The following is a 26,271-nucleotide window of genomic DNA, read 5'->3' as shown; positions in this document are numbered from 1 at the left end:
AGCAGTGATACTCAAAGTACGGCCCTCCCGACCTTTTCATGCGGCTCTGTACTGTTCCTTTAAAGCAGTGATACTCAAAGTACGGCCCTCCTGACCTTCTCATGCGTCTCTGTACTGTTCCTTTAAAGCAGCGATACTCAAAGTACGGCCCTCCTGACCTTTTCACGTGGCTCTGTACTGATCCTTTAAAGCAGCGATACTCAAAGTACGGCCCTCCCGACCTTTTCATGCGGCTCTGTACTGTTCCTTTAAAGCAGTGATACTCAAAGTACGGCCCTCCTGACCTTCTCATGCGGCTCTGTACTGTTCCTCTAAAGCAGTGATACTCAAAATACGGCCCGCCCGACCTTTTCATGCGGCTCTGTACTGTTCCTTTAAAGCAGTGATACTCAAAGTACGGCCCTCCTGACCTTCTCATGCGGCTCTGTACTGTTCCTTTAAAGCAGCGATACTCAAAGTACGGCCCTCCTGACCTTTTCACGTGGCTCTGTACTGTTCCTTTAAAGCAGCGATACTCAAAGTACGGCCCTACCGACCTTTTCATGCGGCTCTGTACTGTTCCTTTAAAGCAGTGATTCTCAAAGTACGGCCCTCCTGACCTTCTCATGCGGCTCTGTACTGTTCCTCTAAAGCAGTGATACTCAAAATACGGCCCTCCCGACCTTTTCATGCGGCTCTGTACTGTTCCTTTAAAGCAGTGATACTCAAAGTACGGCCCTGCTGATCTTTTCATGCGGCTCTGTACTGTTCCTTTAAAGCAGCGATACTCAAAGTACGGCCCTCTTGACCTTTTCATGCGGCTCTGTACTGTTCCTTTAAAGTAGCGACTCTCAAAGTACGGCCCTCCTGACCTTCTCATGCGGCTCTGTACTGTTCCTTTAAAGCAGTGATACTCAAAGTACGGCCCTCCTGACCTTTTCACGTGGCTCTGTACTGTTCCTCTAAAGCAGCGATACTCAAAGTACGGCCCTCCTGACTTTCTCATGCGGCTCTGTACTGTTCCTCTAAAGCAGTGATACTCAAAATACGGCCCTCCCGACCTTTTCATGCGGCTCTGTACTGTTCCTTTAAAGCAGTGATACTCAAAGTACGGCCCTCCTGATCTTTTCATGCGGCTCTGTACTGTTCCTTTAAAGCAGCGATACTCAAAGTGCGGCCCTCCTGACCTTTTCACGAGGCTCTGTACTGTTCCTTTAAAGCAGTGATACTCAAAGTACGGCCCTCCTGACCTTTTCATGCGCCCAGGGTCAGGAGCAGATCCGGGCTGCCGTTAACTCGACTCAGCACTAACATGAAAAAAAAGTTAAATATACAGCAAACACTTATTTACAAGCTGATTGCAGTTCGGGAAAGGAAGTAACTAGGCCCTTAACTTTAGGAACACCTCCATTTGTAAAGATAACCACTAGATATGCATGCGTTGCTTCCCCTACACCCACTTCACACCCCTGCTGGCATCGGTGCGGCCCTCGGTCACCCATAGGCCCCCGGCAAAAGGTTTGTGGGTACCCATGCTTTAAAGGAAGGAACAGGTGAAGAGCCTGCATGTAGGGGAGAGCAGTTGGCCTAACAGCTAGGGCGCTCGACCTTGGACCTGGGGAACCGGGTTCGAAGCTCGGCAATGACGCTGAACATCCTGTGATTCTGGGCAAATCACTTAATCTCCCCGTGCCTAATAAAAAATGAATGCGTTTCCTCATGTAACGTAACTGGTGCTATGTAAAGCGCTCTGATACCTGATTGGATTCGGGTCAAGTTCGCGCTATATAAAATTCTGCAAAAATAAAAATGTAATGTAAGTTGGCATTTATTAAGCGCAAGCTGTCACTCCTCAGAACACCTCCCGCCCTTTCTCCGGAACACATGCACTTCACAGTAATGGAGGACAAGAAACAATCATATCTTCTTAGTGATTTTTAGAGTTTATTGACACAAGACTTACAGTTTATAGAGTGCCTGTAACCAGATACAACTGACTAAGCGTTTAGCTGCTTGTTAATACAATGCAAGTAACTTAGCGGGTAAAAACGTACCTCGTCCCAGATACAAGAACAGAAACTCACTTGGGGCTTTCTGTTTTGATAGTAATTAATGTTGAAACTGCACAGTCAGTCAGATAGAAGTAACAGCGCTTCGCCACCTTGGCATGGTTAGTAAGCGCTATGCAAGTGTCAATACATATAATAATAAATGCACAGTGGTTTAGGCAAGCAGGCTACATTAATTACAAACGAGCTGGTATTCTAGAATAAAATAGCCACCACTTCTTTCTGCCACCGCGAGCCTCAGGCAAATACAGTTCTTCCATAATATAGTCAAACATGTGGGCATTCATTTATGCTGCTATGATATCCATTGTAACATTCTTCCTATATTTCGCGGTGGAATCTTGAATAAAAATAACCATGTCCAAGAAACAGGTTATGTACATCTATGACTAGTAAAATATAATGTAGTCATGTTTTCAAAGTAAAACTGGTGCTGTCAGTTCAGGAGGTGTCAACGTCTTCATGGTTGGTCGCTTTAAAGGTCAAAGTTCATTGAGAGCTCTCCATTCAGTGAACAACAGAAGGACCGGGAAAAGGCGAAAATGTCGATTACAGGAAGCCAGGTCTAGTGACGTGGCGCTGAGGTTGTGGCCTCAACAACTTGCCAGGGCTACATGTGCTGGGAGTTTTATCTCACAAAGCAAACTCGTACATATTTTCTTTACTGTTTAAGAAACCCATTATAATTGTAGAAAAATGATCCTGGTGCCGATTTACATCCACTGGAATAGAGAATCTTAGGGTACATAAAAGATGACACACCCAAGTTTAGTGTGGAGACAGGATCCTCTGCTCTCAGTTATTCCCATTATCGAGGGTCAAAATAAATGACACAGGAAGCTGGGAACAGGAATGAACGTGGGTGTATTTTATATGCACACAATAACTATTACCAAAACTAGCCTGATTTTACTGGGGCAATGCCCTGTGACAATGCGTTTCATGCAAATTGTAAAATTGGCTGAAGTGTTTTAAAAACACATTAAAGAAACAATTATGAAAATAGTCTCAAAATGCGGTCTCTTGCGGTTTACTGTTGGCACTCTTTTTTTTCTTGTCAAGAGCAGGATTTCCGCTCTAAGGAAGTATACTTTATAATTATTTCAGCTTGAATCGTTCCACTTCACGCGATCTTTTGCGAAGTAACCCAACTCCAGTTTTTATTCAGTAATTCTTTCAGCTTCAGCTGAGTCAGTCAATAGAAGGTGTTTAAACCTTCAAAGGCAGCTGGAGGCTACAACCTGCCCTCATTGGCTTTTCCCACCTGATACACACTGACCCTGCTTAGAACTTCCCGTTTCACCCTATACATCTGGTGAATTGTATCTGCAAACAACATGCTACTCTGTGTTTAGCGAGCACCTGAATCAATAGTATGGTGCAATCCGATGTAGAGTTTCGGACATACATGTGATGAGCACACCGTGATGAATAGCATTCTTACGAACACTGTCCTCCATTTTGTGAGCGGCTACCAGAATGGATGGTAGCCTGAGTACTAGCCATCCCACCAAAGGGGCTAGCAATTAAATGAATGGAAACATAGTTTTGACTGTTTAATGACATTTTAACCTTCATCAATCAGGTTTCTTGTAAAGCGCGACTACTCACCCGTAAAGGTCTCAAGACGCTGAAGGGAGGGCTGCATGTCTCCTTTGAATGGTAATGCCAACTTTGTGCACAAATCAAAGGAGAACGGCTCAAACAACTCTGCCTTCACAAAATCAAACCCTTCCCCTTCAGGTCCTGCTTTTTTAATTTTTTTGCACTTGCTTGGAGTCATCTACCTGCTTCAGGTAACACATCTTTGCACCTACTGGATGGATGTTCAATGATGTTGCCTATATAACCATAGGTCTGCACAACTGTGACCCCAATATCCCCGCCCTAATGGATCTTCATTGGGTGCTTTTCCAAATCCTAATAGACAAGGATGCTGCAATACTCAAACTCCCTAGCCGAGAATCCCTGTTGGAGCCAGCAGCCCCAGGAGTCATGACCGTGGCAGGCACAACCACCAGAAAAGCAAGCGAGAGAGAACCAGAAGACGGGCAGAACTTAAGCATCCTTCTCTGGTCCCCAAACTATGGGACTGCACCCCACTTCATCACCAGGACGTCCCTGCTTTCTTGGAAGCCCACAGCTTCAGAAGGCACCTCTAATAACGTTAATAAATTCACTCACCATCCCCCGACTGTTAGGAAACGCTTTCCACCACCATCCCTCACTACCTTCCTCCTAACCACACGGCCTCTTTCTAACAGTCGTCTCCCTGCCCCCGCCTGGTGATGACCCACTTCTCTCAGTGGTCTCCCTTCACATCTAGCAGTCTTTCTGAAGAAAAGCTCACACTTAATCATTGTAAAGTTAAAATTAAATTAATTAAACTAAATGGTATTTTAAAAACACAAACCCAGATAGATTCCGTTCCTTTATATATACAGAGTTGCTGCTTTAATAAAATGCTGCGCTGGGGTCACCTTCTCTAGGTAGGCTTGAAAAGAAAAAAAGCTATGGAGACTAGCAAGATGGAGACTTAATTACATCTTGTCATTGTTTCAAGTTTCCTAACCATAAACTTTTTAAAAGGTGTGTATTCAAGATATCGCTGTATACTTTCATTAGTTGTTCGCCCCACCCCTCAATAAATCTCTCCCCACTTACACATACTTTGACATAACCAAGATCATCAGATCTTTTGTTCAAATATTTACGTTTTTCCTATATTCTATTTTCCACCAACGGCCCAACAAATGTAGATTTAGGGTGTGAAGACTAAAACCTTTTGCACTTTGGCAACACCTATTGCTTTCACCTTTGATGTGAAAATGGTGCTCACTGTGCCAGAGACGGCTATCTCCCATGTTCAGTTCTAGATAGTTCCAGATGGGGACCTTCTTCTGGAGCACCAACACATATCATGCACGTGTACCAGCATTCTTCTAGCAGAAGGAGGAAACTAGGCTGGAATGAACAATATGCGAAGACGCACCTCTACGATAGTGCTGGATGGCACCGCCCATATATCTCCCATATAAAGGCAACCCCCCTAACTGATATACTGTATTCTTGCTCTGTTTACGTAATCTCATAGGTCTCCAATAGTGATTCTATGAGAAATACGATCATAATGACAGTAAACTGAGTAAGACATCCACAGAGGGTTCCATCTACAACTAAAATGAAGGCGGCAGCATTGAAAGAGACAGTAGACGAGAAATCCGTCGCACTCCTTTTATTTCTTTGTTTACACCTATTCTTCTGATTCAATAGTGTAAATTGTAGTGTATGGGTCTGCAGGATGTCGCCTCCTGTCCTTTAGGCGAAGATATTGATAGACAAATATAAAGTTGACCTTTCCTCTGGGAAGGGTCAAACCTGTAGACTCTCATAAAGCGAAAATTTCGCTTTTGTGCAAATAATTCATTCAAATTCTTGAGGTTCAAGTTGGTGTTTATTTCATTTCATAATCCTTCGTAAATATTCAATGTATTCGAACCCATTCCAGGGTAATGTTCTGGACATCATTCCAACAAGCGTCTCCGCACATTTGGAAGTTTTGTATATATTCTGTTTATGCTTCACAGAGTATAACTGAGCCCCAATGCATTTCGGGACCTGCCCTTCATCAGGGGGTATTCCCTGAAACAAAAATAAACGTTGTGCATGTAAATCCAAGAAAAAATCCGGAATGCGACGCATGTCTTAGTCTCAACAAGGTAAGTTAGTGTCTACACGACCAACAATGGTGATCAAATAACTTTCTCTCCGCGTCTACACGAACGGACGGACTTCACAGGTCCAGTTTTTTCACAAATTCACTTTCTGGCAACAAACTAATTCCACATCATGACCCATGAGGTACAGGGCTTCAACCCCTTTTTTTTACCCCCAGCAGCATTTAACACTTACCATAAAGCACCGATGGGTAAAGTTATTTGATCACCATTGTTGGTCGTGTAGACACTAACTTACCTTGTTGAGACTAAGACATGCGTCGCATTCCGGATTTTTTCTTGGATTTACATGCACAGCATTTAAGGAGAACATCCACCTAACCTAGAACTACCCAAACTTCAATGCTGTTACAGGCAGCCCTTTGACAGCCAATGAGGAACCATCGACGTCAGACCCATGCAACTTTTCTGATCACTTCTGTGCTAAAAACTGGAAAATAGGCTCACAACTTAAAATGAAAGCAGCCAATCCGACCTGCTGGTTTTTGACCCAGTGGGTTCGGCAGAAGGCTTTGATGAGGTTGCCTCGTGGACACGCTTAAGTAGGTTTTAGCCTTAAATCAATTCGGAATTGTGAAAATGGGGGGCCAACTTAGGTGACATAAGGATAAAAGCAAATATGAAACCTGGTATAGTATAAACGGGTGAAAATGATGCATATTAGAAGCAACCATTCTCATGGGCAAGTGCGTAGTGGGATATTGTTCACTTTTTAGAAAATAAATAATTTTAATTAAAGTAGCAATTATGGATATTGAATTTTTCATGAAAGAGGCATAGTTACACTAGTCAGGGAGGAATAGAAAAACGAATTCCATCAAAAGACAAGAAGTAAAAATGAGACAATTTTGCAGGCAGGAACACCACTTGTAGTGGGCTAACCAGAAAAGCTTTCATAGGGGATGCAAGTGTTGAATATATCATATAATTCTTGTCAGTCATTTTAATAAGCAGCAACCAGCAAACGCTAGTTAACAGAAGGTTCCTTAAGTCACCAGAATTCAATTTCTAACATACTTAATGATTCAGGACCATAAAACGAACTAAAGGCATCACAATTTTAGGAAGCCAAGAAGTCAACATCAGGCTTAGCTTGTGGAAGCGTTGATGTTATGTAGTCTTTGTCTATCTAAGATATGGCTGGAAAATGGTACAGATCTTTAACATTAGCTCTCCATTGTGTAGACATCCGCAAGGATCTCTGTGTTCCGGAATATATAAGAGTGATTAGAAATCAAACCCTCCTCATGACTTCGTAAACGCGGACTCGTTTCGGTGATCACATGTCACTGGATAAAAGACACCCATACGGGTAAATGTCTGTTCTCGGTGAGAAACGTCTTATTCCAAAGGTTCAATGGTTTATGTGCTTGATATCAAATCATACGAAACAGAATTGAGAAACAAAATGGAGGTCTCAGAAATGAGCCTCCGCATTGCTCATTGTCAAGGATGTATCAACTCATCACCCTTTTGGAATAATGACTGAAGCAATCATGAGCACTGAAGTGTGAACTCCTGCCCCAGATGATCCCTCCAACAAAAGGGATACTGTGTGCAGCAGACCCAGGCACAGCCAAGAAGGAATCAGATGCCCTTTTTGAAACAAATGTTAAACAAGCCGATACACATCCGAAGACACGATCCCTGAAACTGCTTTTCCGCATCAGATTACAGAGTTTCTTCTTTTATTTAAACTTCTTGGTGCGCTCTCAATAATATCTCACTGATAGTTGCCCTCATACATGTGGATCAGAATTCCGTCAGAGTAGGAAAGGATGAGCCCACATCCTCTTTAGTAACGACAAGAGGGACAGAAAGTAAATCCCACTTTCTTCTACATAGTTGTAAATTCCTTATTACACGTTCAGAGCTAAACTCCGATCCCTGTACAAACTCCTATTTTCACAGGAATCTGAGAGAAGTTGTATGAGAAGTATCACACACTACCAGCAGCTTCTCCCTGATAAACTCCAGGCAGAACAAACCCGCCAGCGTCTAGTGGGGAAAAAGGCAAAACACCCTGACTTTGGTGTGTTAAAACCGATTCCACGTGACAAGCACCATTTTAAAAACTAGGAGTAGGAGGTATATCTCAAAAGTGGTAAATACCGCACCCTGGGCTAATGGTATTTACCACAGGTGGCAAATACCCCCGCCCTAGTCTGACAAACTCGTAATGAGGCCTGAGCCTTCTGGGTAGACACCTGTAGGAATATCTCGGCTCAGCAGAAAGCCCTATTGAACTGGACGTGTGAGCTGCAAGAAACAACTTTGAATAATGACTTGGATTATGATGGTTGTAGAGAAGCGGCTGCCTGAGCCCATGAAGCGAGAACTCTCTGGATCCACTGGAAGTTCCGGAACGCTGAACGGAAGTCTGATTCTTAAATGGGTTTTGGGAGTCCAGTGAGAGTAAGGCAGACCCACACAGTAGTTAAACATTTTTACGTATTTCAACGTATTGTCACCGAACAGGTAAATGTTGGACTCTCCATGGTTTGAACCAAAGCCTTGTGATACGCTACTGCGCAAAAACTTGCAATTTATTGGAATAATGTGAAATACAGTTTATAACTTATGGGAACTACATGATTCCTGACAATTTCAGATCTCAAAGAATGTGAATCTAGATATGTGCTGTGCATGCAATAACTGTCAACAGTTGTATTTTAGTCCCGATACCAGCATTTCGGGGTACAATTTCACCAGAACCCTTTAATGGTAGAAGGCGATAATACCTTTTAAATTAATGTTTGCATACCACCTTACGGCAATTCTTTCTGGGGTTGCTTTGCTTAAAACTATTCCAGAATAGAAAGAGGAAGGCGAAATTTAAGCACTCTACCATTGCGGTCTTTTTTCTCCTACGTAAGAAATTATTTTAAAGCATTTTAATAGAATTCTTGGTGCACAGAAATGCCACTGGGCGGCTATAATGGCAAAGTACAAAACAAATGCCTTCCTTCAAAAGCCACAATCACGTTATACAACAGGCACATCCGCAAAAGACCCCGACTTCTGAACAGTGCGAAATTCCAATCCACACTACTAAGGAAAAGGGAAATGAATAGCTAACAAACTAGGTGACAATGTTGCCAAGGTCTTCAGCATATCAAACCAAACTATGTATGCAGCCCTCTACACCTTGCAGGAACTTGGTAATTACTACAAATTTAGCATCCTAGACATAGGATGAGCCTAGTAGGGGCACATGGCGGTATACCATGTGACGGATGTTATTCTGAAGGAAGAGGAGGATCTGGAGTTGAATGACGCAGGAAATTGAATTCTTGCTTGGATGGGAATAATGCGATCGCTGAATGACGTTGAATGCTGGTAGGAAACGTGACCCTATAGCTGTTGTTGCAGCACAGGGCAGGTCTGCATTTTTTAAAAGCTTCAGGCGATGGTGCAAGGGAGCAAGGCAGAATCAGTGCTCTTGCCATAAAAGCCAGTAAATATGGCCTTTACTTCAACCTTCCTGGGCATGGCGAGCACCCACATGTCATTGTTGAAGTATCGCAGCTCTCCCCCACAAAGCTCCCCCATCTCTTTGCCTTTCTCTCCTTTAACTTGCAGCTGGACAATCTTCAGCAGCTCAATCCCGGTCTGGACATCTTTCGCGTCCTTCGCACAGCCCAGGGTCATGTGAGCCCGGCTCCCCTTGGGTAGTTTTTCTGTCGGCAGGACCTCTTTCTCAGCATCCGCTGGCCACATGAGCAGCTGCTGGTCATCGAGGTCCACGCGAGCACCGACCACTTCTGGTGTGACGAAGAGAGCCGAGATACTTAAGGTGAAGGCTTTTCCATATCCTTTCTTAACAGCCTGTGGAACACACAAAAACAAATGACATTTACATAAGCATTAGACCCAAAATCAATGTTATATCAGTATTTACTTAGATATGGTTGGACCTGGTTTTTAGCTCTGAAAATAGAACAGGCCACCATAACCATTATTTTGAGTTTTTGAAAGTCTGCTTTTTGAAATAGGACTAAAATGATAGCTACTTACCTGTAACAATATTTACTTAAACTAAATATTTAAAGTTTGCTGGGGAACAAGAAAGATTTCACAAAGTTTGTAAATTATTTGTAGCCTTTCAACAACATGGGGAGCTGGTTATTTCTGATTGCAATGGGTCAATCAAAGGAGCAGCCTGAAAACCCTAAGCGCCCTTCCTTTAAGAGGAGAATAGCAAAGCATGGCTCTTTCAGTTCAAAGATGCTGTGAGTGTGCATGCACATATATAAAGCCCATGTTACAGATGTACGGCTTTCAATTCCAATATGGCATATGCTATACATTCATCAGATTATGACTAGTAGCTAAACTATATATTAAGACCAACGTTAACATTTAGACTGGAAGCAATAAATGCAAGAAATACGAACCAACTGCCAAATGGGTGCTGCTGTGTACGACACTTCTCCAAAAATGTTGCAGAAGCACCAACATGGATCAAAACTCTATTCCGTCAACGTATCGAACAAAGGGAAACAGCGTGGTAGAGCTTGGTAAATCACCACAGAAGAAGTGTAAAGTTCTCCGGCATAAATTTCAAAACGACTCAATCGCTAAAGGCTATTTGAGGTTATCACTATTTTACCATTTGTCATCCGGGGAATCTGTTCTACAATTGCGCCTACTCGATCGCAAATGCTTGAGGGGAAGAACATCATTGGTCGTCCAAGTTTGTAGAAGGTAATCTCCTTTCACCTCAAATGCACCACAGATTGGGGCATATGCTAACTTAATGGCACATATCCTGTAACCTGCCTATAACTCTATCTATAAAGCTTAGAAACTACAACCCATGTCTGGCATTCTTACAAAAATGACTATCACTTGCTACTAACTTAATTGAGTTCACCAAAGTGACAGCTCCAGTCGGGGAGCACCAAAGTCCATGTCGGGACTCCACCACTCCCAATCCTAGGTATTGGCGCGCCCCATGTATGAAATCTAAGATAAGAGTGTTCTGCACCGACAAGTTCTTGCCCTGAGGTTCTCACAAATTGAATCATTTCAATCTTAAGACAACCAGTCAGTTGTAAGTCTGTCACTTTAAACAACCATCAACCATCCACTGCTTGTGACCGAAGATGGTCTCTTGGTGCAGCTGTGGTTGCGTCAACACCTCCTATTGAGAAGTAAATTGATCATATGAATGTAGTTACCTGGGGATTTCAAAAACCATGAACAAAAAGCATGCTTAACGCGGATGGCTTCTAGTACATTTTCAGGCCGGGAAGCATTTAGGTGTGGGGAAAAAAAAGAATCTGAGATAGCCCACAAACATTATCTGTATTTATAGCACTGAGCAGCCAGCGACATTGAAGCGCGATATCTCCTAGGGCATGTCGAATTCTGACAACAACTATGGGCCAAGGGAAAGCTTTCTGTTATACTGATTTGTCGTTAAATATAGGGCGAACTAGACACCCAAGTGATGAAATTGTCAAAGATCTAAGTTTCAGTATGTTTAAAGTTACAAAGTACAGTTGCATTTCAGAGTACATTTGTACTATGGCGCGTTCTGTGTCCGACAGCGATCCTCACTTTGTTCCGGACCGCAACATCATTCCTTACTCATCAGGGATCCGAAACAGCTGTGCAGTCTCGCAGAAAGTCATGCATGCGCCGGTGGGTTAGAGCAGGCTGGAGGGGGAAGTTAAAAAGTGAGGGGAGGGTTGGACCGTCCAGAAATGTATTCTGCTCCAAACTACGCTTAAATTGTCTGTCACACTAATGCTTACACAGGCCCACTTGGAACATACCCATGATGCCAGGTATGCAGAATTCCTATTGGGGAGGGCGGGGGTCAGAGGAATCACACCGCCCTACCCTGTGCGCCCTTGTCTCTCTGGTGTGCAGAGGGAGACCTGTGGGGGATCCTAGCTTCAGGTTGACATTCCTAGTGCCAGGTGCCATCCGAATGGTGGGCATCAGTATTAGTGCCAGGTGGAGCATAAGGCTGCCACGGTTTCTACTACAATCCTCCATACTGCCGAGAGTCAGATGACAGTGGATAGGCCCCATGGATGCCGTTAGGGATTTAAGTGGTGGGAAAGCTCCACGCAGGAGAGCCTACATCCGCCGCTCTTCAAACTCCCACCTTGACTCAGTCAGAGGTGTGTAACTCACACATGTAGCAACAGTCTTTCAGTCCTTTGCTCTTGTCCTGAATCCTTGCCGTGGACAAAACTTCCATGCACTTGTAGCAATGGCCTGCACATACTAAACAGCTAGGTGAGCTGACTTCTGATAGTAGGAAGGGCTAAGATTGTACCACAGAGGGCGATGGGCAGCTGTTCTATAAGGAAGTGCAAGGTATCTGAAAACCAGACCGGCCAGGCCTACCGACAGAACCACCAGGATGACTAAACATCTAGGGCACGTATTGATCTTTTAAAGAATTGTTGTGACCACAGAAGTTGAGCTGGAGGCGGTAGGAATATAGAAAGCTCTCCAACCAACCAATCAGATTACAATCCCTCAATAACCGGAGACTCTTTCCCATTTAGAAGGGAAAACCATTGAGTTTTCAATTCAAGAGTGCTGCATGCTTCTATCTGTCCAAGTGACTATGGGTCTCAAAGACGGGGTAAGGGAATTTCTGGTAGATTTCCAGCTTGAGAAGTAATTGCAGGTGTCTGCCGAAACGGTTTGCCTTCAAGTTGAACACATTAGCAATGTAGATATATATCTCCATATATCCTGACCTATACTTCTCTCTCATTACTGCAATGGCCACCCCACAACACCAAAGTGTACAGGAAGTTGTTTGAGCAACAGCAAACGCCCCTTTCAAGTCAAAGGGCAGACTGCATGGCTTCTAGAAGGAGGAGCCAACAGGCTCTACTAGGGACATGGTGGCTCTGTTATTATTGACTACAGACTATGAGACGGAGGCTCAAAAAAGGGGTTCTATCAACATCTACTGAGACTGACGGAGATATTGGCGCTCTACGTGAGCCAGTGTTGAATTAACTGGAGTCTCTTCTAGTGCAGAGTCCGCATGAACCAGAAGTGCCAGGGCAGGATACCCTCATGCATGTGGGGCACAGAGAAGTAGCACAGTCGCCCCCTACGATAGATCAGCAGAAAGAGAAGGCAGACACACAATGCAACGATGGTCTGCGACCACGAAAGAGGTGGGCTAGTCAGATTCAATTCAATCAGACACAACAACATGGTCTCCAATGCAAGTGAGAGCTTGGACTCCAGGGGTCCCTCGTCTTTGGGGGATGAGGCGCTCCCTTCCTGGACCTTTATGATTGGATCCAAGCAGGACAAGTTATCTGAGAACAGGGGAAAGATGTGCAAGTGACCTGCTGATGGTATCCTTGCCATGGCTACTAGCAGCCACGCACTTGGCTACCAAGTGTCACTGCTACAATGGTGAGAAATGGCTCTTTGGTCCAGCATGACTTCCCAGCACTTACTGCGAAGGACAAATATGTCACATCTAAAAATATTTCATACATAATTCAAAATTTTAAGTGCACCGAGTAAATGCTGTGTATTCATTTAAAGGCAAAGAATGAGCTTAGTATATATTAACATGTAAAAAATGCTTTGAATAGTAAGTTTTGCGAAAAAGTAAAGTAATAAAAACATAGGCTGAAGGACAACTGTGTCACATTCTGGGGCAGCAAAGTCCCTTTGCTGTAGTGAAGTTACAGCTCTTATCCATTTTCCTTTATGTCTCACCACACACTTAAGAACATTTTCTGTTTTTGCAAAGGACAAATAAAAATGGTGTTAACAGTAACGCATTACTAAATTTACATTGATTTTATTTTTATCTGTGCATATTTCTTGTTCTCAAAAGATCTCAAATAGAAAGAAGGACAATATTTATCTACACTAAAAAACAGTTTAAGGATACGCACACAAGAAGAGAGATTATATCTTTACCAATGTTACTTTGACCCTAACATGGACAAAGGCCACCTTCGCCAAAAGATTCAGGAGCCTGTACACTAATTTAGTGGCTTTTTAAGACTAGGAACTGGCTGGGAGTAAGTATCCGTTAGACTAACAAATCACTTGTATGTAATCTGTAAGACACAGGCATTCAGAAGAATATACATGGGCAGTGCTGCTGGATTTGAGCTGGTCACTTCCGGAGTCTTCACCAGCGCAGTCTGAAACATCTAAAGATTTCTGCATACAGGATAGTAATCATGGGGTGTTGCTATGATTACTTAGCGGTAATCCCCATTACTCTTAGTCCTACTCGTCCTCGACCCAGTCATCACTAATGAGGAATTCCACTTGACAGGAAACACTTTTTGGCTCCACCCACCCTCCTGCCAGGGGCTATAAGTACATAGCCAACGAAAAGCACTTCCTGACATACCAAGCAACAAAGGCCTGAACAGGGAGGGTGGGTGGTAAATATGACTGGGTCGAGGACAAGTAGGACTAAGAGTAATGGGGATTACCGGTAAGTAATCAAAGCATTACCTCTACGTCCCTCGTCCTAGACCCAGTCATCACTAATGAGGCATACCAAAGCTACCCCACAAGCAGGCCTTTGGAACACCACACAGAGAACAGAGACCGAACACAAAAGTGGAGTGCAGCAAGTGAAAATCTTTAATAAACACACAGAATCGGGGGGAGGGGGGAATAACCCCCACAGCACGCAACACACCACAACCAAAATTGGTCCAGTCAGACAGAGCATCATTCAGGAGATAATGCTTCACAAAAGTAGAATCAGACGCCCAAGTCCCAGCCCGACAGATCTCATCAAGGGACAAGGGAAAGCACATGAAAAGCAGCCCAGGAAGCAGAAACACCCCTAGTGGAACGGGCCTGAACCCCAGAGGGGCAAGGCAAACCAGAGCCCTGATACGCCAGAGAAATGACAGCCTTGATCCAGCGACTCAGAGTAAGACGGGAGGCAGCCTTACCCCGACCAGCCAGACCAAAGGTCACATAGAGAGAGTCTGAAGAACGAAACCCCGCAGAGCGGTCAACATAAACAGACAATGCACGCTTTACATCCAGAGAGTGAAGCAACAACTCAGCAGGCGAGGAAGGAGAAGGACAGAAAGAAGGAAGAATCAACTCCTGAGAGTAATGAAAACGAGAATGAATCTACGGAACAAACCCAGGATCCAAAGAAAGGACCACCGCATCATCCAAGAAACGCAAAAAGGGAGGAGAACAACGCAAGGCAGTGAGCTCACCCAACCGCTGAGCAGAAGTAACAGCAACCAAAAAAGCCACCTTAAAAGAGAGGAACTTGAGGTCAACGGATTCCAACAGCTCAAAGGGAGAGGACTGCAGAGCACCCAGGACCAAAGAAAGATCCCAAGGAGGAACTGGAGAACGAGCAGAAGGAGAGGACAGAGAGAAACTCCGGAACCAACAACCCATCCAAAGACAGGAGCGAAGCCGGATCCCGGAAAGCCCGAACAGCAGCCCACTGCCCGTTCAGAGTAGACAAGGTATAGTTCTTCTGAAACCCATCCAGAAAAAACTGAAGGATAGAAGCGATAGGACCAGGGATAGGAGACAGACCAAGCCCAGAACACCAGGAGGAGAAGGAAGCCCAATGTTTAGAGTAGGAGGACAAAGTAGACTTCCTACGGGAGGCCTGCATCACAGTGATGAGGTTGTCAGGCAAACCCCGGACCCCAAGAGACATCGGTTCAACCTCCAGACCAGCAGGTTGAGAGGGACCAGGAGGGAGGGAAGAGGGCGACCTCAGTAGAGACGGGTAGCGGGGTAGAATCCAAGGAGGACCCACCGCCAGACTCAACAACAACGGGAACCAGGACCTCCGAGGCCAGTGAGGCAAGACAGCCACCACCCGGGCACCCACCCTCTGGACCTTTAGCAAGAAGGCCGGAATCAAGAGGAAAGGTGGGGGGAGGAGGGGGCATACAGCAACCAAGGAGGCCACCAGAGAGACAACGCCTCCACCCCCCAAGCACCCAACTCCGGAATCCGGGAACAAAAGAGGGAAAGCTGCGCATTGGTCCTGGAGGCAAACAAGTCCAGCTTGGGAGTCCCGAACCTCCGACAGAGCATCCGGAAAATCCTGGGGGAGAGACACAGGTGTGAGAAGTTGGCCTGGCATATGCTGTCCACGGTATACAACGTTTACAACGCAACTTTTACACCGCACTACCATTACAACGAAACTGTAACAACGCGAAATCTGTTACAACGCATGCCATTACAACGCATGCCATTACAACGAAATGCACTAGATGGCGTGCTAACATTAGAAATAGTGTAGTTTTACTATCCAAACACCTTCCCTACTGCAACGTGGACTGGAGTTAGAATAGTAAATTATACATTTCTAATGTCAGCACTCCATCTAGTGTACGTCGTTGTAAAAGCATGCGTTGTAAAGGCTTGAGTTGTAACAGATCTTGCGGTGTAAAAAATGCGTTGTAACGGCATGCGGTGTAAAAGCATGCGTTGTAACGTCATACATCCGCTGTCCACTAGTTATAGTGGGCACCTTTCACCAGTCCAATCAACCCTTATTGATGATAGGTTTAAAGACAACCGTTATTGAATGCTATCCTAGTGGTAGCTATGGAGCGCAGCCTTCAGGCTAAGTCTTGAAGGAGTGTAAAGCAGCTTGGTTTACCAGATTTTAACCTCTTGAAGAACTAAATGAAAGGAGAACCACACAAGGTATATATATAAAATATATGTATTTATTTCTAAACACTCTCTACTAACCTCTTTATGAAGTTAGAGAGCCAGGCACACAATAATACAGTTCTAAAACGACAGTAAATTGCACAATATACAATGGGAACTAGGGGCGGACCAATCCATATATTAAGAAAGTGGTATAAGAACCACGACTTGACTAGACACAGAACCTAGAAACGGAAACATGTTGTGTTTGGTGTCAAACACCTTGGAATCATACCCCAGACACAAGTCTGCCCTCATGCTGCTGGACGAAACTCCGGCAGGGGAGGCCTGGACAATAACTTTCCTGTCACAGGGAGGTGTCACCACCTCCCAGACAGGCTTTAGTGTATTGTGGCTGGGTAGGTGCACTCCAAGAGTGCTTTGAAGTTCAGCACTGGGGGCACATTGGGTGTCCCTGTGCATTTTCCAGTTCAAACCGGTTGTAGGGGCTACCAGCCCCTGCTCTGGTGCGAAACTGGACAAAGGAAATGGGTGTAGCCATCCCTCTTTCCTGACTCTCCCATAGGTGGGTCCCCAGAGTATGTCCAAACCCTTCCTTGGGTATAAAGAAGGAACCCCTGGCTACAGGACTTTAGATTACACCTGGACGAAACTCTGATACTGAATCCTGAATCTTCGACGATCTACCTTGAACTAAATGACTGAAGAATCTCCCTTGGAGTAAAGGAGTTACTCCCCTGCAAGGCAGGCACCAAAGACGCATCTGTCCGGTTTGCATCTCCGAAGCTCCCGCCGGACTCCGAAGAATTTTGCAACACAGGAGGTGGGTTTCCGTGGTCTTAGAGGTCGATCAGCACCCGCAGCAAGTCTGAGATCTGTATCTCTCGTGGCGACCGTGCAACCCGAACCCCTGGACACCGCGACCATTTGCAGAAGCATCAGCTTTCCAGCGGCTCCTGCAGCAGAGCTTTGGGTTACTTATGGCCCTGACCCCCGAGCAGCATTTGCACCGAAGATTGGCCGCCTACACTCCACGAGTGTTCCGTGAGCTGGCCCTTTGTGTTTTCTCTCACGGTCCCTACGCAATCCGTAGTCCGTCGACTGGTGGGTCTCTGTGAAGGCAACTTTACTTCTAATTGGGCTTACCTGGTTGCTCCAGACGTGCCCTGACTCGCCATCGCTTGGGGAGTCCCCAGGACCTTGCTGGTCCGCACTGAAGTACAAGTTACTTACCTCCGAATAACGATGTATCTTGTAGACGATTCTAGCCGCAGATTCCTTAACATAGAATTATCCCCAGGCGTGAGACTGGACCCAGAAAATGTTCTTGCCCCAGCATCTCTGCGCACCAGGGGGTGGCACCACGCGACTCCGCCCCAACGTCTTCCGCGGGGATGACATCAGCGAGGTCACATAAGCCCCACCCCAATGCACTGACGTCAGAACTTTTCCGTGCCACAACGCGGAGCCATCACAACAAAACTGAGGAGAGCATGGGAACAGTGTGCGAAAAAAATCAGAGAAACAAAACAGAGAGAAACAAAGGGTGAGGAACAGCACCAGTTGGCATCAAGGTACCAGAAGGCTATAGCAGGGACAGAGCAGAGCACCACTTTGAGGAAAAACTGCGCAAGTCAAGGCGATAGCACCAGTTAGCACTAAAGTACCAGAAGGCCATAGTAGCGAAGTCATAGCAGGGAAAGAGCAGAGCACCACTCCGAAGAACAACCAAGCAAGCCAAGGAGATAGCCATCCTGAAGGCACAAGTATGCGAAAGGAGAGAAAGAGAAAGAGACTGCAACCACAAACCACACAGTGGAGCAACAGCAATCCACCCCCAGACTACACTGTCAAGGAGGGCCATATCCCCTGAAAAGAGCAGGAGGCCAAAGGACAGGCAAAGAATCCCTAACGCAGAAGACCGCAAGGGGATCAGAAACTCCAAACAAACAGAGGGAAAAAAGAGGAAAAGGAGGCCCCTACACTGGAGAGAAACCAGCTGGAGGGAAGCAAAGGCATGCAGAAACCAACCATCCCTGTATCAAAAGAAAAAAGGGGAATGGAACAATCAAGCAGAACCGGACAGCCTGACTGGAAGAAAGCAAAGAGGACACCCACAGAAGACAAGCCACCCAGAGGGAGGCGAGTGCAGAAAACCAAGCTGAGGGCCCTCGCAGAACGGGGAGGAAGGGTGGGTCGTGAAAGAATCTGCGGCTAGAATCGTATCTACCAGATACATCGTTACCGGAGGTAAGTAACTTGTACATCTGATAGAGACTACTAGCTGCAGTTCCTTAACGTAGACTAGATACCCTAGCGGAACCCAGAAGGGAAGAGGGCCTGCATGAGAGCCTCCCCAGCAGGAGAGACACAGGGCCCCAACAGGGGACATGTCACAGGAACAAGAAGGGAAGGACAGGAGATCCCAAGCCCAACTAAGGGAGAACCGCCCAACACCCCACAGGGGCAGACAGCGCCCGATGAGCCTGAAGGAACAAAAGAACCACCTCGAAACCCAGAGAGAAGAGGTAGAACCGGAGGCAGGGCCCGCCGTAAGAAGCACACACAGTGATAGGAAACAGCCAAACACACCTCGGTCGCAGGCAGCAGACAAGGCAGGAACAGCCCCACCGCCAATAGCGCAGGCACAAGAAGAAAGGCACAGGTGCACAAAGCCCTAGCCAGAGGCAGGGGCACAAGGGAACACACCAAAGGCCACGACGGTGGACCAGAACAATCAGGCATGCGTAGGCATGCGCAGCTAGCAGCCGGCAACTCCATGGAGCAGTGCACCAGAACAAGCCAGGCGCAAGCCAAAGGCAGAGGCCAGGGAGGGCCAGGACACACCCGAAAGGAGGGGCCAGTCCAGAAACACACACTGACCTACGAAAGAAGTGGGACCAGGCAGAAGAGAAAGAGAGAGACACGGAGGACGGGCCCAGGCCGTCAACCAGACCACACAGAAAGCCAAGGAAAGCCAGTCCCTCTGGAATACCAGACAGAGGACCAGGCCGACACGCCGGACAGAAGGGCAGAATCGCCACAACACCATGCCGCAGACAGCAGGCCAGACTGGTCTAGCGACATAGCGAACATGGAGAAGGACAGACCTGGGCGCAATGCAAGCAGGCCCAAGACAATTGTCAAAGAGACCGCACCTGCGATATACCGTGATACCAAGGAGAGCAAGGAATCCAAAAAGGGTGACCACACCTTCCCAGCACATGAAAGAGCTATGTAATAGCTACAAGTACCCCACATAGGGTATGCTATGTCCAAAGAAAACATTGGAACACCTCTTAGCAAAAAATTCCGCAGCAGAGGACAAACAAAGGCCTGCGGGTAGAACTGCAGACGGCTTGCCATGCAGCCAATAAAGAAGACACAAAAGGCCCAATCCCAGGACCTAAACGGGCTTACCAGCAGCCAAAACCACAAGTCAAACAAGCATTGGCATAGCCAATAGGTCTCGCTTTTGGTACCTTATAAGTATTTAGTTATGCAGCACAATATCCTTGGTACAACAAAAACTGTTGCATGGCAAAACACTTAGAAGGTCCCAAAAGCGAGACCTGTTGGCTATGCCAATGCTTGTTAAATAATTAGTCGCACATTTCATATACAAACGGTGGTAGATACTGAACATAGCTCATGGCTTTTCTGACCTATTGTGGCAACTGGATGACACTGCAACCACCAGCATATGAATGAATGATAAACTCATCTGTATCCCCCAAATCCGGAGAGATGCTCTCCTACCAGTAGTAACGCACACTTGTAAAGCAGAAACAAATACCATGGGAAATGTCAATAAGAGCTGTCCGGGATGAAATACAGTGAATGGAAAAAAAGCAGAAGGGCGCAGTCACCCCACACGTCGGATATTAACCCACTAATTATCATTGCGATGTGATCAAAAGGCAGAACGTAGGCGTAGGCACCCAGTAGCGGTGGGGACCAGGAGGCCAACTGAGCATTTAAGGAACAATTTGGACCCAGGACGTAATAACAAGTAAAACAAGTAGAACAAGCGCGCGCGCCGCGCGAATGGTGCGCGCGCCGCGCGAGTGGTGCGCACGCTCGATGGCAAAAGTAGGCTGGCGAGTGGTGTGCGGTGCGGGGCTGAAAGCTGGCGGCTGCGTGCGTGCATGCTCACGTGCCCGCAAGTGCTAGGCCAGCCAGCAGCACTTTGAAAACTCAGATAGAAAATGTCTCTCCGAGCAGCGCATGCGCGCTGACTTAGCGAGACCTAAAAAGGGGGCAGAATCAGCAGCCAACAGCACCGAAGGACCCTGAAGGCACACCAACCACACAACCGGGGCTACCGTACACTAGATCCCAGAAAACAATGGGAGAACACCTCCCAGAACACAGCAGAGGACCGACATCCAGGTTTACTGAGGGGGAGGAGGAGGAGGAGGACGACGACAAAGCCCTGCAAGGAACCGCTGAATGGCAGAATCCGCAGGGGCATGAAACAAAAGAGCGCCATCGAAAGGGAGGTCAACTAGACGCTCCCTAACATTCTCAGGAAAAACACTATCCCTCAGCCAAGCATGGTGACGGAGGGCTACCGAAGAAGCCCTAGTGCGACCAAGAGCCTCAGAGACATCTAGAGCCGAGCGAAGAATAAACGCGGCCAGCTCCCGATCATCCAACACATGGTGCCGCAGATCAGCGCAGGCACCTTCCTGAGAAGCTCATGACAGAAAGGACTCCGCGGAATCCCACAAGCTGGAAGTTGCTCTGGCCAACACACAAAGCGTGTTGAGTGCCCGCAAGGCAGCACTGGAGGTAGAAAAGATGTTACACCCCCATGAATCTAACCACCGGGCCTCCCGTGACGGAGGAGACAACACCGATGGCAAGGAGGGAAAGGATTTCTGCAGAAGAGGGCCCCTGGTAGAAGGATGGAAGGAAAGGCAGACAGGATCATGCGGAGCAGGACGGTGGTGGTGCAGGAGCGGCTAGGGCACCGGGTCCCCCGTGTCAGGTCACCCCCAGGCCCCCAAGAGAGAATTATGGAGCGAAGCTTCGAAGGGAAGAAGCAGCTCCCGTCCACCAGAGCCCTGATGGAGAACCTCAAGCAAATGATCCGTGGAGACAGCCCGGGTGAAGGCAGCACTCGCCTTCGTAGGGCAACGCGGTGGGGTGAGCATTTCCTCCATGGGCGACAGCTGTAAGCTAAGCCGGCCATCCCCCAGCCCAATCAGAGGAAGAAAAGGCCAAGCTAGGAATGGGGGAAGGTTAAGAGATGAGTGGGGAACCTGAGGCGCCTCTGGGGAAGACTGTGGGCACGAGGACGGCGAAAAGCCCGCCTTGGAAGACGCCGGGGAAAAAGCCACGACGCGGGGAAGAAGAGACAAAAAGTTACCGAAAATCTGCAGAAGAGGGGGTCTCCGAAGATTAATAGACAACCCGACGCCAGCACGGCGCCGTGGAGTCCGCCACTGGCGCCAGGGCGACGTCGACCGGCACCGAAGGGGACGCCGAGATGACCTCCACCACCACCTGCGCAGCGGGGGGGGGGGCGGGTCGGAGCCGGGGCGGCTAAAGAACAGCACCGAAAAGGTGCCGACTCGACCTCCGATGAGGCAGCCGCCTGCCTGGAGAGACGAGGGGGACATGGGGACGCGCCTCGGCCCCTAGCCAGCCCTAGTGGAGCCGCCATGGGCCAGCAGCCGCCAGCGCCTGAGCAGCGTCAGCTCGGCCTCGGACAAGGCCTCCGCCTGCCCGGAGGACGGAGGGGGACTCGAGGACGAGCTACAAGTCCCGGCAACCTCCCACGACACCACAGGGACCCCCACGGGGGTTTGCGGAGAGGCAGAGGTGCCGTGGTCTGAAGAGGGAAACCCCGTAGGGCCGCACCCCGACGACACCACATCTCCAAGACCTGAAGTCGAACCTGTCGGCACCGGGGCCGGAGACGCCGGCGACTCCGCAGAAGGCCCAGCACATGGCAAGGGATCCGCGGATGTCCCAGGAAGAGGAGGAGGAGCCAAGGAGGCCTGCAGGGACGCAGCATAGGCCTCCATTTGGACTCTGGTTGCCCCCACGCTGGGAAACGGTGGGTAGGGTGGCGACGCACGAGGCCGCAAGACCCGCGGAGAACCCGCGCCCCCCACAGGTCGGGGACCGGGCCTCCGGGACAACCTGCGACACTTACAAACTGGCGAGTGATGCCCTTGCGGCCTTGGAGAGGGACGATGTTGGAGACGAAAGCTGTAGTTCTTGAACCCTTCCATGGGGGACGGACGCGGTGACGACGCCAACCTAGACATGCGGGCCGAGAGAAGTTTCATCCGGCTTCATCTGCTGACAAGCCTCGCAGTCCACAGAGTTATGGTGCTCACCCAAACACCACATACAAATGGGGTGAGGGTCCGTCGCCGACATCTGGCACGCGCAAGACAAGCACATCTTGAAGCCCGAAGGCATTCGTACATTGTTCCCAAAAGGAAACGTAAAGTGTGAAAAGGCCTGAAAACAGGCCAGGGACACGATCTGGATCCGCGTGGCACTTGGAAAAGAAGGAAACTGATGTCAATGTGCCGGGGTGGGGCTTATGTGACCTTGCTGATGTCACGCCCGCGCAAGATGTCAGGGCGGAGTCGTGTGGTGCCGCCCCCCGGCGCGCAGAGATGCTGGGGCAAGAAAATTTTCCGGGTCCAGTCTAACGCCTGGGGATATTATTACATTAAGGAATCTGCGGCTAGTAGTCTCTATCAGATGCATCTTTTCTCTTCCTGCGTGGGTTGCTGTTGTCAAGGCTTGTTGGGTCCAATCCGGGCACCTACTCCGCAGCACTCGACATCCTTCGTGAGACAGCTCTAATCCAGCTACTGATCATCCTCAACGCCTCCTGGTCCTCGTGGCTGCAGAGTCAAGCTTCACCTCTTCGCACCTGAAACACCCTACATCGGTGGGCATTCGTCTATCGTGCCTCTGGTCACTGGCAAGTGACCCAGACTCTGTCCCCTCTGCTTTCAGGTTCTTCTGATCTTCGATCCAGGCTTTGATCACACCAGACACTTCTCTCCTTCCCGGCAGCAACACTTTGCAGCAGATCGCCATTGAAATCAACGACGATTCCCGACACCATTTGACACCTATGCACCCAGCTTCCCTGGGTGAGGTAACTCGAGTACTCCAGTGCTCCCGTGGGTGCTGGCCCTAGAACCCCCTAAGTCTAAAGGGGTTTGCTCAAAGTCCTCTCCTAAGTGTCCTTAGCTTCAAAAATTCCAACCGTGACTTTCCCATAGAATAGTACAGGGCTCGCGCCTGTGTTCTCACACTTGCACGCATCCCCCGTGGGTCTCCTGTGTCACTACCTTGGGTGGTTCCTTGGGGTCCCAGCGATTCTACGTGCTCTAGGCACGGTCTCTAGTCAAGTCGTGGTTCTTATACCACTTTCTTAATATATGGTTTGGTCCGCCCCTATGGCCCATTGTATATTGTGCTAATTACTGTCGTTTTAGAACTGTATTATTGTGTGCCTTGCTCTCTAACTTCATAAAGAGGTTAGTAGAGAGTGTTTAGAAATAAATACATTTATTTTATATATATACCTTGTGTGGTTCTCCTTTCATTTAGTTATTCAAGAGGTTATAATCTGGTAAACCAAGCTGCTTTACACTCCTCCAAGACTTAGCTTGAAGGCTGCTCTCCATAGCTACCACTAGGATAGCTTTCAATAAAGGTTGTCTTTAAACCTATCATCAATAAGGGTTGTTTGGACTGGTGCAAGGAGCCCACTATAACTAGTGAACATCATATGCAAGGCCAACTTCTCACAACTATATGAAGCAGATACTACTCTCCTACACAACCCCCCCCCCCCAACGTAAGGACATTAAACTAACCTTGACCAGTTGAGTCTTCCTGTTCTAAGTGGAAATATTTGGAGAGTCCATCTGCATTGGCATGGTTACTCCCAGGTCTATGTTCCACTGCATAGTCAATCCCCTGTAGGGAAATGGACCACCTCAAAAGTTTGGGGTTTTCACCCGGTATCTGTTATAGCCATAAGAGGGGCTTATGGTCTGTCTGAACAATGAAGTGCAAAAGCACCTAACCTTTTGGGTGCAATACTTCCACCTGGGGGATTACTACTAGTAGTACCAGGAGGAGTGGTAGTATTAGTTGGAGGAATATTGTCTTTATTGCAAATCCTGGGGCAACTGGGATCAGTTTTCCAGTGGCCAGGCTTTTTACAAACATGGCAATATGGTTTCTTTTCCGGAGAGGAAGGAGTTTGGGACCCACCCCCAGAAGAGGACTTTTGGGGCCCTGTAGAGGACTTGTCTTTAGATTTATCCCCACCTTTCTCTTGGGACTTGGTAGAATCTTTCTTCTGGTCACCACCCTGATTCTTTGGCTTTACCCTGGTTCTGACCCATTTGTCTGCCTTGTTTCTCAATTTTTGGGGACAGATCAGATCAGAGTCCATCAGGTACTGTTGTAAAAGCTGTTTTGACAATTATTAAGGATCTGCTCCCTCATAATCAAATTGTACAATCCTAAAAAGCCATGTACCTTGCTGCCATGTATCCAACCTTCCAGAACCTTAGTAGCACAATCTACAAAGTCATCCCAGTCTTGAGTCCGAGTCTTTTGGGTGTCTCTGAACTTCAATGTGTACTGTTCAGTGGTTAGGCCAAACCCATCAATCAGAGCACTCTTCAAGACTTTGTAATTGTCAGCATCCTCTTCTCTAACAGTGAGGAGCTTGTCTCTACCCTTTTCTGCAAAGGAGAACCACCGGATTGCTGCCAACTGCTCCTGAGGGACCCTCTGTACTTTACAGGCCTTTCCAGTGCAGGTATCCATTTGTGGATGTCATCCCCATTCTGGTAGGGAGGGACAGTCTTGTTCAGGTTCCTATGGTCATGAGTATGCTCTCTACCTCTAGGGGCACTGTTGCTGCCACCATGGGGCTTTAGCCCCCATCTATGTGAAGCTTTTTGGAGCTCCAGGGATTCCCTGTCCAATGCTAACTGGTCTCTCTTGATCCTAAGCTTAGCTTCCTCAAACTGGATCAGTCTGCATTTTCTCTCATACGAGGACTCCCTCTTCTGGGGGAAATGGTCCTATGAGAGACAGAGGTCCCTCCAGATGCACTAGAATGATTAGACTCCATTGAAGGAGATCTTGATCTTTTTGGCACACCACCAACCCTTCCAGGTTGGGTATAGAGAGGGATTCGGCCTGACGTTCCATGGATTCCAGCAGGTCCGGACAACTGTCCCCCTCCTGCATCGATGAAGCGACATAAGCCCCATAGACACCAGAACGGATAACAAGGTGAAAGCCTGCATAAGATTTTCTCAACGCAGAGTCAATCTTTTTATCCACACCATTACGAAGGATATTTTCATCCGCCATAGAAGGACGACCCACTAAACTGGCAACAATGGAATTCACATGCACCGACTCAGGAAACGACTCCTCCATGTCCTGCAAAGGACACAGTTTGGACATAAAGCGCGGCATCATGATGTTATCAGGATCCTTCCATTCTTTTAAGAGGACATCCATCACAAAGGGATGGATAGGAAGAAGTAGTAGTAACAGGCTTCCGAAATTGCGGCAGAAAAGCATCATGGAAAGTGCTGGCCACAGCATCATCAGGAAACCCTATGTTCCCTCATGCATGAGAAAGAAGGTCAGGCAACAACTCCTTGGAAATGTATTTTCCTTTCAGATCCACCGCCCCCAAGGAAGAGTCATCAGAAGAATCCAAGGAAGAAATGTCCGAATAGAGGGCAACACCCCCACCAGAACGACCCCCAACAGACTTCTTGGAGGACTTCAGATCTGACAAAGTCTCCAAAATCAGG

General features: G+C 47.5%; 1 protein-coding gene across 1 annotated transcript in view; it reads right to left on the bottom strand.

The window, feature by feature from the left end:
* Positions 1-1,903: 1,903 nt before the first annotated feature.
* LOC146869329 (2',3'-cyclic-nucleotide 3'-phosphodiesterase-like) overlaps positions 1,904-26,271 on the bottom strand; it is a 244,517-nt gene continuing 220,149 nt past the window's right edge. Inside the window, exon 6 of the mRNA XM_085650141.1 lies at positions 1,904-9,613. Coding sequence (XP_085506267.1) covers positions 9,188-9,613 — 426 coding nt within the window. The 3' untranslated portion in view covers positions 1,904-9,187. The remainder of the gene's footprint in view (positions 9,614-26,271) is intronic.

This window comes from Triturus cristatus, chromosome 1_1, assembly GCF_964204655.1.
Source record: "Triturus cristatus chromosome 1_1, aTriCri1.1, whole genome shotgun sequence".
In the NCBI taxonomy this organism is placed as follows: Eukaryota; Metazoa; Chordata; class Amphibia; order Caudata; family Salamandridae; genus Triturus; species Triturus cristatus.
Note: the sequence above shows the minus strand (reverse complement) of the source record. Positions and strands in the feature narration are given on the sequence as shown.